Source organism: Oryzias latipes, chromosome 4 (genome assembly GCF_002234675.1).
Source record: "Oryzias latipes chromosome 4, ASM223467v1".
NCBI classification, from domain to species: Eukaryota; Metazoa; Chordata; class Actinopteri; order Beloniformes; family Adrianichthyidae; genus Oryzias; species Oryzias latipes.
Window position 1 is genome coordinate 27,033,720 of NC_019862.2, and position 11,124 is coordinate 27,044,843.

General features: G+C 42.4%; 1 protein-coding gene across 2 annotated transcripts; it reads right to left on the reverse strand.

Moving 5' to 3' along the window:
• Positions 1-270: 270 nt before the first annotated feature.
• amotl2 (angiomotin like 2) lies at positions 271-8,050 on the reverse strand. Of its 2 annotated transcripts, none has more exons than XM_020702635.2 (11): positions 7,726-8,050; positions 6,534-7,316; positions 6,321-6,456; positions 5,915-6,059; positions 5,716-5,808; positions 4,450-4,745; positions 3,628-3,818; positions 3,424-3,525; positions 3,174-3,334; positions 2,683-2,862; positions 271-1,962 (listed from the first exon to the last, which is right to left on the reverse strand). In XM_020702635.2, exons 2-11 carry the CDS (start codon positions 7,247-7,249, stop codon positions 1,886-1,888), a joined length of 2,097 nt encoding a protein of 698 aa, XP_020558294.1. In that variant the 5' UTR covers positions 7,250-7,316; positions 7,726-8,050; the 3' UTR covers positions 271-1,885. The 2 variants fall into 2 exon arrangements, with proteins under 2 accessions (XP_020558294.1, XP_020558295.1); XM_020702636.2 differs by having other exon boundaries at positions 6,321-6,453; positions 7,726-8,049.
• Between the last annotated feature and the right edge of the window lie 3,074 nt (positions 8,051-11,124).

The window sequence follows — 11,124 nt, forward strand, 5'->3', positions numbered from 1 at the left end:
TAATGAAATGAGACTACTTCTTACTCCACATTTAGCTTTTTTGTCAGTTTTATATTCATTGTGGAATTATTGTTTAATATTATGAATAATATCTTCAAAAAATAGAAACTATGGTTGTACTAAAAAGATGGATTGTCACAAAAAAGACAGTTTTAAAGATAAATGAATAGAGCAAATTGTTAAGTCGAAAAAAAAAAACCTCAAAAAGGCCCCTGACTCTAAAGGGTTAAGCCATAAATGATTAGTTCAATTAAACAAGTTCAAAGCGTGTTTGGTATATATTAGGACTTTTAATCTATTATTGTGAAATGCAGAGACATAACAGAAAAAACATTTCTTTTACAAAAGTTCACAGCGACATCATGGAGCTGGAGCAAAGCACATCGGCAGTGCTTCTTGTATTTGTCACCAGACATAACTTAAAGGTGAAGGACATCTTTGGCACATGAAAACCAAAACAGTTTACAGACATAGAAATGACTAACACACAAAAATATATTAACTTTTCTTGCTTCAAACAGCCATTCGTGTAAACATTCAGGAAAAAATAAAAGATAGGAAAAATCCAAACTAAGAAATGGCATTGACCAGCATATGCGTTATGGGGGAAAATCTGAAAGAGCTTGATGTGAAATATCAGTTCAGGTTTCACATGCAATCTTTGCACTTCAGAAAACTCTGTGTGTTTGTTTCCACTAGCTGAAGCTGAATCTCATTAGAATCCCTCAATTACATTTATAGGCCTTTCAATCTAGAGACAATAGAAAACTGTGACACTTTCCAGTTCAAGAAAGAGCATTTTCCTTAAAAACAGTAGTCTACATTCAGCAGTGTTCAGTAATCCTACATTAAGCAGGGAGAAATAAATAGAGGCGTCCATTGCTAAGCGTAGAGTTCACTCAGAGAATGCGAGATAGCTGAGCAATGAAGAAAACATGGTCGAATATATCACAGTGATAGAGACAACAAATAGAGTAGCAAATGCAGGCCAGTTATAGCCACCCATTACTGTGCTTATGATAGAACCAGCTACCATCGCCCAAAAGAAATCAGCGGCTCCGGGAAGGAATCATGTGGAGAATGTGTGCCATTTTTACAAGGCCGAGGGGTCAGACTTTAGATAGCCTTTTTCTTTAACTGGAGCATTACCCCAGCGAGGAATGTGAGAAGATTAGCTCCAGAGTGTCATCAGAGGGCAGCAAAATGTTGGGCGGTAGCCATTTGAGGCCCCAAACATTAATCCGGGATCTGGAAAATTGGACCCCAGTGAAACACTGTCAATCCTCGAAGGCTTTTTTAGGAGAGAAAAACGAAGGCGCATTGCGAGCTCCACATTCAAAATTCCCCACTAAGATGTGAGCAGGAGCTTTAAATGTATTTTCACAGAGGGGCAACTGTGAATTTAAATCTGGGCTGAAACAGAATAATCCTCAGACATGACAGTAAAACACATAGCATGCTTATTCTGGGTTTCTTTATAAATATTCCTATTACTTTAAATGGTGTGCTAACATAAATGCTACAGTAAACTTAAGATAAACAAAAAAAATAAGAATAATCATATAGTTATGGAAATATAATTTAACAAGGTGAGCACACGAACACAAGTCATTTATCAAACTGTCACATCATCAAGAGCAGCTTTTTTTGAATATAAATATACATTGTCAAACAAAACACAAACAACATGCACCACCAGCAGCTCAGTTCCTGTCGTCTCACAGAATACTGTCCAGGTACCTTGAAGAATTCTCACTGTCCAAATGAGGAACGTGCAGACGCAGCAGAAGGACAGCTCAGCTCTCCTCTGCAAGCTGCACCGTCGCTGTGTCAAACCAGACATCCAAGCAGGTCTTGAAGACCTCAGGAAAACGCTTCTGTCTCCTCATATTAGGATTTCGATGCCCTCTAAGTCGGAGCTGTTGATGCTTTTGAGCGATGCCTGTGGCTCCTCTGCGGCATCTACAGTTAGGAGCAAATAAGAAACGTGATGTGGCTGCAAGAACTTAACATACCAATAAGGAGAGCTCTTGTTCTTGTTATTTTTTTTAATTGTTTCACATACAATAAAAGACCCACTCCAATGAAAATTGTGTTGTTTTTTTTGTTCTTGTGGCATTTTTCTCATAATGGAGGACAATTAAGATTAAAACATGCAGTCCTGAGTATTTCTTTTTTTCTAATGGTGGTGAGTCTGGAGCAGAAGCAAAAATGCTATTGGAAAAAGCTTGTAGGCCTGACATACAGGTTAGCGCTGCATTCTGAAGCTTCCACTTGTAGATAGTCTTTGCATTCCTCGTCTGATCTGACATCTGGTTCAAAACTGTACGACTTGATTGCTCCAATATTGTTCCCAATTTTTGTTGCACCTCTAATGTTAGTTTGCGGTCGTAAATTCTTGTAAGCTAGTGAAAGAGCGTTTAAACAATCGGATGATGGGAAGTGGGTAAACTAACTCTGCTCCAACAGTCCCACCCACAACTCAGAGGAAGATTCTTAATGAACTCCTTAATTCTTAATGTTTTGCCTAAAAACAGCCTAATTAGAAGTAAAAGACCACTGGGAACACTTTGAAAATAGATAAAAAAAATTATTGGAGTGGGACTTTAAGACATTAGCGGTACATCCTTAAACTTCTAAAATATATAGGTGATGAATGATTCACAAAACAAATAAACCCACCAGTGGTAGCTACTGAGATCCCCTCAGATGCTTTATGCTGGCTGGGCTCTGCCATGACCACCAGTTCCTGCAGGTCCACATCGCTTTGAGTTCTTGGGTCTTTACTTGGACCCTTGTCTGCGACGACGGATGAAGGGTTTGGCGCTGAAGCACCTGTCTGGTCATCTGACAGGCTCTTCCCTACAAACGCAGACAAAGCAAGGTCAATGTTTAATTACCCTCAAACATCCACATTTACACACCCCAGAACATCTTCCCGGAGTTCTTCCCATGACTATTCTGGAGGGTCTATTCTGGAGTGAGAGATGATATGCATTCCAGTTTAAAAAACACTTTGCCTATTTGAGTCACACCAAAGGGTTGTGTCTTCTGCTCCACTCTTTTTAGGATGCATACATTCCGGGAGTCTGGCTGTCTGGCGACAATCTGTCAGTTGGTAGCACATTACATCAAAGATTCAAAAGCTTTCATCGCAGCGCGAGGAGGCTCACCGCTTTTCTCCGTGCTGCAGGTCATGGTGTGGATGGTAGGGACGGATCTGGCGGGGCGAAGGCCCTGTTTGTCCAGCTTGCCTTGCTCGCCTTTGGAGCGCTGCTGGAGGACTTTGATCACAGCATCCTTTTCCAGGAGCTGAGCGTGGAGAACACGAATCCTTAACGGAAAAAAACACACTATTTTACAACTGCCACAAGACAAAACAAACACTAAAAGGGCAACACAAAGTCACATAAAGTCAAGTACCTGTTTTCCATTTCTTGATGTCTGTGACTCAGCAAAGGCAAGTCCTCGTTGAAGCTGCTATTTGGAGAATGCCGGGGTGAATGGTTGATGATTGTTGTATCTCTGAAAGTTAAGCCGCAGATGTAAATAAACCTTATCTTTTAACTCTTCCTGGTGAACAATCAGGAGACTTTATCTTGCCACAGCAGGATCATTTCGTCACACCTTTGCGCCGCTGCGGTGGCAGCTGCATCCATGGCAAATTGCCTCATTGTGCTCTCCTCCAGGTACTTTTGCTCCCACTTGGTGATATCTGCCTCCAGGGCCAGAATTTGCTCCTCCTTTTCCCGCAGCTGCTGCTGAAACGTAGTCAAACTCCTTTCTGAAGCTGTGAGATGAGCTGGCTGGTTCTGAGACTGTGAGAAAAAAGACACAAATATGCGGTTGATTGAGATCTTCATGAAGTGGGTAAAGCATGACAGAACCTGCCCTGAATTATCCGTGGATTACCAACACAGACAATGATGTATGAGCCTGAAACAGGCTGTGGCTACACATTTCTTTTGTGTTCCAGCATTGGTCACAATTCCTCAGTTGACAATGACTAAAGTTTAAGGATCAGTCAACTAGTGTAGGGCAGAGAGCAAAACGTCAAGTGTTCTGATGAGCACTACAAAGACTGGCCTGAACTTTTGGGCACAAGTGTTGCTTTTTCTTGCCTTCATCTGGATAACAATGGCTGTGGGTGAGCCCCAACTTCACAAAATATAAAACAAATCTGTACTTTCCTTTTCTTTGACCAAAACCACCATGGCTCCAATTCCTTAAGTTTTAGCTTATAACAACTGAGCCAGATCTGGCTCATATTCTTTGGGGCAGCATCAAACAACAACTGTTTGATATTTGCCAAAGTTGGCAAGATTGGTTACAAAGAGTGTGTGAACTCCTGCGTCCTGCTTAACCAAGTTTAGCACAAATCTATTGTTAAAATGCACATTTGTCATGTTTATCCTTGAGGCTGTAGATGTATTGACTCTGTATACTAACCTGCAGAGCCCTGAGGCTTTTTAGTTCCTGCTCCAGCCGAGTGCGCAGCCGGAGCTCCAGGACCTCCCTCTTCTCGCATGCCGCCTGCAGCTGAGCCAGCGCGCTCTGCAGCCGCTCCACTTTCTTCACGTATGCTCGTTTCCGCAGAAGCTCTTCCTCCAGCTGCCGGTTGCGTGCTTGCGCCGAGGCTAGAGCCTGTTCCAGCAGCTCCCGTCTCCGCTGACATTCCTCTCCGGACTCGCGCAAATGTTGTATCTGCTTCTCCAGATGTTCTCTCTCCCTCTGTTGCTCTTCATCTGTGAGGCAGAAGTTAAAGGAAGGACAGGTGAATGAAGAGGGTGTTTCAGTCTCCTGATTTTGGACAATATTTAAGCATTGAAGACATTCTAGCAAGAAAAGCTAAATGACCCCAAAATAAGAATGCTGGGGCCAGCACAGTGACTTTTCACTAGCTCAGAGCGCTGCATTTCCCATGATATGTGACTATGTGAAACACACGAAAACCCAGAGCTCCTAAAGAATATCAGCCATTAGCAAGCTATCTGTTGCTTTATCTTCTAAACTGAAAATGAATGAGAGATGTAACCAGTTTGCCAAACCTGAAAACAGTGGTAAAACATCTGGGAATTAAAAGTGAGCCTCCGTTTGAGTACGTTACATTTAAGCAAGTTTATACAGCTCTCCTGAGCCACTTCGGAAAAGGAGGTTGATTACACAACACAAGTGCATGCCTGTGAGGGAATGCAGACTTCCTCTTATCCACTTACGCACACAAGCATAGCTTTGTACTGGCAAAAACTCTGGAATGCGTCTAAGGGCGTGAAGTAAACAGGCAGCTCAAAATATATTTCAAGTGTTTTTTGTACAAAAAAAAAAACAAAAAACTTCCCACGGTCGCATTCTCTTTAGTTGGTCCACTTCTGGTTTGCTGAAGAAAAACAAATTCCAAGCTAATTCTTTAAATCAATGTCCCAATTAGTGCCAATCTACCTTTTTTTTCCACAAAAAGACAAATGATCAATATTAGCTGAGGAGCAGGAATGAAACATTTGTTGTCAATCAACCTTATAAAACAAGGCCTAAACAAGGAGCTGGAGCTCGCTAGGTGTCAATCGTAGGTCAGGATGCCCTGCAGCTCAAGTCTTATGTTCCCCCCGTGAGAAGTAACATCAGCAGTGATGCAAGACAAAGAATGGAAGATGATTGGATCATTTTCATCTGTCAAGAATATTTGTGAAAGAGTAACTTCTGGGAAGGACAACTCACTTTGTTCCAGCAGTTTAACAAAGATGTGCTGCCTCGGGTCTGGGCTTTCGGCCTCTTTGGACGCTCTGTGTTTGTTTGCTTCCACAAGTTGTTCTGCACAGAGGAAAGAAATAGTAAAACAGCTGTTAAACACCCAAATCTTATACTAAAAGCTGTCAAAGCGGTTTTAGTGAATTTTTTTCTCCATCTCCATAAATACCTCTCAGGTCTCTGTTAAAGTCGTGCATTCTCTTCATTTCTGCCTCCATTTTGTTCCTCATTGTTTTCTCCAGCATTTCCCGCTTGGCCGAGCCTTTCATCAGGGTGTCGTAGGCCTCAGATATCCTCTGAATTTCCACCTCCAGCTGTTAAGAAGCAGGGAGGGAGAGGTTAGTCTGAGCTGGGACTTCCCAGTGGGTGTCTAGACTGTGGTTTATGAAGTAGTGGTAACTATCACAAATGTTAATTACTCATCAACACGTGGCATTTAAACTGAATAAGGGATCAGGAATTCCTAAGTGAACTCTTTGGCATCTATTTCCCCAAACAGCATCAATACCAAGATCTAAAAGCTAATGTGTGAGAAAAAATGGATGCTTCCAGAAACTGTGGGGTCTCCATTTCACCTTCTGCAGCCTGTCATCCTTCTCAGTGTGCATCTCCAACTCCTTTCTGAGCCTCCCATTCTCACGCATCAACATGCCGCTGGCGTTGGAGGTGGAGGTGATGCTGCTGTGAACCACCTGGGCTTGGGCAGACCTGCTGAGGACACACAGGGGAGTTTAGAAGCTGCTCTTGGGCTCTTGAAACGCTTGTAAATGTCAAGATGCTGGGATTACCTGGGATGTGGAGGGTACATTGGAGGAGGCAGGTGGTACTGAGCGTGTTCCTGTGAGTGGCTGAGCATGTATTCAGGAACTCTGGCATAGAGGGGATAATCCGGGGGTGGCGCTCTCTGCTCTCCACACTGCTTGGCCCCTTGTCTGCCCGGAGGCACAGCACTGACATTATTGCTGTGAGGGAGCTGTGGATAACTGCTTGAAGTGCTCATGGCCAGACTGGCTTTAAGTCCATTTCTTTCCAGAGAAAGCTGCATGAGCCTTTCACTCAGAGAGCGAGCGTGCTCTCTCTTCAAATCCCACTGTCCCTCACTTTGACTCCCCTCCATGTCACGGACCTCCTGTGCTGCTTGCTCCCTCTGTGAGTTCAGGTACTGGGAGTGTGCTTTGGCCTCCTCGTAGGTTGGCAGCTCCTCCCCGTGGAGCTGGTACAGGTGACACAAGGGGCCCTCGGAGTGCAGACTGTCCCCTTGGTGCTCCTGGCCCTGAGGCTCCTGCCTCATTGACATTTGCATGTACTGGGTCTCCTCCTGACTCAGGCTCTCCAGAGAGGAGCGGGGGCTGCCTGTGCCCCCGCCACTACTGCTGCCTCCTCCTCGCAGCGCCTGCTGCTGGATGGCCAAAAGCGTACGAGTGTCAGTCAGGTTTCCGTATCGCAGCTGTTCTTGAATGAGACGGTGCAGCACCGTTCCAGAGGAGGCTTCAGACGTTCTCATGTCTGTCAGCTGGAAACACGTTTGAAAAGAAAAACCGATGAAGAGAAGAGGCTCCCAAATCACAGCTCTGAGGAGACAAGAAGAAGCAAGAACCATCTTTAGTCTTGGCACTGTCTCATACCAGAGCAACATTCCTCACTTTTAAAGTTCATCAGCTCTCAATAGTATCCCAAAAATACGGTTCTCATGAGCAGCTGTTGAAGACAAGAACCAAAGAGGAATCACTGCAGACCATTTATTTAGAAAAGCACTTCAATGTATAGAGAAAGATGGTTAAACGAACAACAAAGCCAACCCAAATATATCAGAGACATTCACAATTTTAGAAAAAAAGATCCAGTTCTGCATAAAACTCAAAATACAAACAAAACTTTGAGATCCAACAGCAATAAATCATGAAAATAATGCAGATCCAGTTAGGAATATATTCTTAAAAAAGGAAAAAAAAACGTGTGTGAAGAAAACCTCAAACTTACCACTTTGGAGTGGCATCACAAAGACAGTATCTTTGGGAAAAAGGATGTTTAATGTTAAATCAATAGCAGTCTCCAGAGCTCCTTTACTCCGTGAACATGTGCGCGCGCGCCGGCGGCCAGCCGTGAAGTGAGCGGAGCGCAGCGCGCGGCGCTCTAATCAGTAACTGAGGGCCGATTGTTCGCTGCGCCTGGAATGAGAGGAATGTAAAGGCTGCGAGTCCCTGTGGGATCGACAGCAGGAGCAGGGGGGAAGAAGGAGGAGGAGGAGGAGGAAGAGAAGGGGGAAGGAGGAGCATGAAAAGAAGAGCAGCAGCACTGCCTCATCTGGGCACTTGTGTCATGTAAACAAGTGTTTTTCTCAGGAATTTAAAGTCCACCGTTAAAACATTTGCATACCCAAAGGAAAAAAAAAACGACTGGACGTTGATACTGCAGGAAGTTCAAAGAAGTAATGTAGCACCAAAGAGGTTTTTTCTATGGTTTTCCTGGAAGATACACTTGGGAATTAGTAACTGTAAACTGTTAGTTTTGTGACCCCTTATAAATCCAATTTTTTTATTTCTAAACATCTCTAAAACAAACAAACCTATAGCAGTTTGTATTCAGTAGTAAAAGTATTTTAAATAAAAAGGAAAATGTGTTTTTGGGGGAAGTTTTTGAGTTGTATCTTTCTAGAAAAAAAATTGTTTGTCTGTTTTTTGTGAATAAACTTGGACATTTCTGCATTTTTTTTTGTTTGTTTCCAACACAGAAGGACACCAATACAACTAAAAGTAAACAAAAGAGAAAAGGATTTCTAATGAAAAAGGTTAAAATATAAAAAATTGAAAGACCACTGTGGGTTTGTGACATGATTATGATGACAATGAGGCAGCCTTTAATTCTATCAAATCAAGCAGTCTAGAGTTGAAATTACCTTTAAATCAGGGGTATCAGAGGGGAAAATAGCTGAAGAACCCTTATGAAAATTAATGAAAATTATTTTGCAATGGGATACTTTCCATTTCTCTGCATAGAACAGAAATGAATGTAAATGTACACACATGTAGAAACATTTTTATCTAAATTTCTGTGAATTTTTGATTTGAAAAAAGGAAAAAATGTGCCTAAAATTTTTTTAATCTGGCTTGATTTGAAATGTTACATATTCACTAATGTATGCTCCCTGTAAACTAAATGACGTTAACAGAAAATAACACAAATAGTTATCTTATTCAAAAGTCCAAACCACTGTGTTGTTGTTGTTTTTTTTAACACAGAAACAAATAAATCTCATCTTTGAGGCTCTGAAGGTCAAGTCGCCACAGGTTGCTGCCACAGTTAACGATGGCTTAAAATGTAATTTAGCCAAACACAGTACAGAAATTGTATACACGGTTCTTAGAACGTGCCGGAGCCCCCATACTATTACTTTTAGGACAGGAGCCTGCAGGCTGCAGAAATCTGAACACAGGCCGCATTTGTCCCACGGGCCGGACTTTGGACGTGCCTCTTTTAGACGGTCCAAATCTAAAAAAAGCATGACCGTGTTTTCTTCAGTGTAAAGAAATAACGGCTTATCTACTAGTTACCGTCTAGAAAAGCAGAACACTCTCCTAATGAATTGAGACATTACTTTTTCAGACAGCGTTTTGTTTGCCTGGCTCTGGTAAATATGTAAGCTGAGGCCCGTGCCAGTTAATTGCAGAGTGTGTGTCTGTGTGTGTGGACGTGGTGTGGGAGAGGGAGGGAGGGAGGGTGTGTGCGGAGCATGCTGCCTGCCAGCTGTCTGTGGACTCAAATCCCTGTCGCCTCCTTTAATAGGAGCTCTGAGAGATGCATTGTTCTCCCCAAAAAGCAGACATGGCGGGGGCAGCCCTGCCATCTGCCGACACCCCCCCCAGCCCACGACCCCTACCCTTCTCCACCAACAGCACCAGCACTTCCTTCACAATCACACCCATACATGTGGATGGAGGCACGGATCAGCTGGCGGTGATGGGGTTGGGCCATGGTATTGAGGCTTTAGCATGAAAAGCATTATCCTAATGTGATGACTGAGGGTTGCGGAGGACTAAACAAGTCTCTGCGTGTTTTGCAGGCGATGCACAGACTCTTGGGTATTATTCCTGAGTCACAGGCAAACAGGGCTCATTTGCATGGCAGTTGGATCCAACAGTTGCTTTAGGATCCTGGACAACAACTGATGTTCATCAGGCGGATTTTTTCATGTTGTAAATCATCTGGGTTGACAAGATTGCATTTTTCCAACTCCTTAATTTACTTTCATTTTACAAAATGAGTCATTTCTGTTTCACTATGTGCTGTCATTGTGAGAGAGCATGCCTGGCATCATCAGTTTGCAAATATTTCTGGATCTACTGAAATGTTATCTCCTTACCAATGTTTGAGTTGTAAAGACCGTTGACTAGTCTACTTTAAAATGTAAAGGCATAAAGTGGTATTAAAACAAAGCTAGATGAACAGATTCTAGATCAACAACAACTATTTTAAAAAAGATCTTTATGAGTTTTTCACATTGTTGTGAAGGAATTCCCCCCCACTCTTCCTAGAAAATAGCTTGATCACAATTTTTTCCATCACAAAGTTTCTTTCCTATGCCAATCTGCAAATGGACTATTACCTATGGCTGTACTTAAACCACAAATAACTAAACTTCCACTCCCGTAAAATTGATAAAATAGTGCTGATATAAGTCTCTGTACAAGATGAGAAACGTTTACCCACTTAAGACAAAAGTCTCAGGCGTCCAAGTCTTTACATGACAACAAAACAATAGCTATTGCAGAATTGGCTGCCTGGTTTTGAAAATGATGAGAGGATTTTTGTTGTTGTTGTTTCGATTGGGTCTGCTTGACCATTTTCAACATTACCAAGCCCCCACATTGCATTTCTACATTCCAAGCCAATCAAGATGTACCAAATGTTGTAGGTTTGTTTCAAAAGGGAGCAATTTCCCATTGACATGGCTGTTAAACAGTCCAAAACGATGCCACAAATAAATCTTTGTACAGTCCAGTGTCAAAAACGTTTTTGATGTTTATTGTTGTATGTATTCTTCTCAGATAAATCTATTCTTTCAAATTTTATTGGAGCTCAAATTTCTGCCTCATTAAGGATATGATTATTTAATTGACACGTGGAAAGACTTATAGAGTAGCTAAACAAAACATTTACTTTACTTTGTCCCGCCCAACTGCCCATTTTTGGAAACTCCCGTTAACGTGTCCAACCTATTTTAGGCTTAGTTTCTGCCTTTCAGAATCACTTGACAGGGATGTATATAGTTATTTCACATGGTTCTGCTGTTTACAACTGTTCAGTTCTTTGGTATGAAGTACGACGGCTTGCGTTGAAAATACCAGCTTCCTGGCTGAGCATGAAAGATTTAAATGGTAG

What these genes read in the sequence shown, in the direction of transcription:
- amotl2 (XM_020702635.2), bottom strand. Translation starts at nt 7,249, where the DNA reads ATGAGAACGTCTGAAGCCTCCTCTGGAACGGTGCTGCACCGTCTCATT. An exon ending in CATCAAGAAATGGAAAACAG is followed by an intron (nt 3,335 to 3,423) that starts GTACTTGACTTT and finishes TTTTCCGTTAAG; the next exon opens with GATTCGTGTTCTCCACGCTC. An exon ending in CTGCAGCACGGAGAAAAGCG is followed by an intron (nt 2,863 to 3,173) that starts GTGAGCCTCCTC and finishes CTGCGTTTGTAG; the next exon opens with GGAAGAGCCTGTCAGATGAC.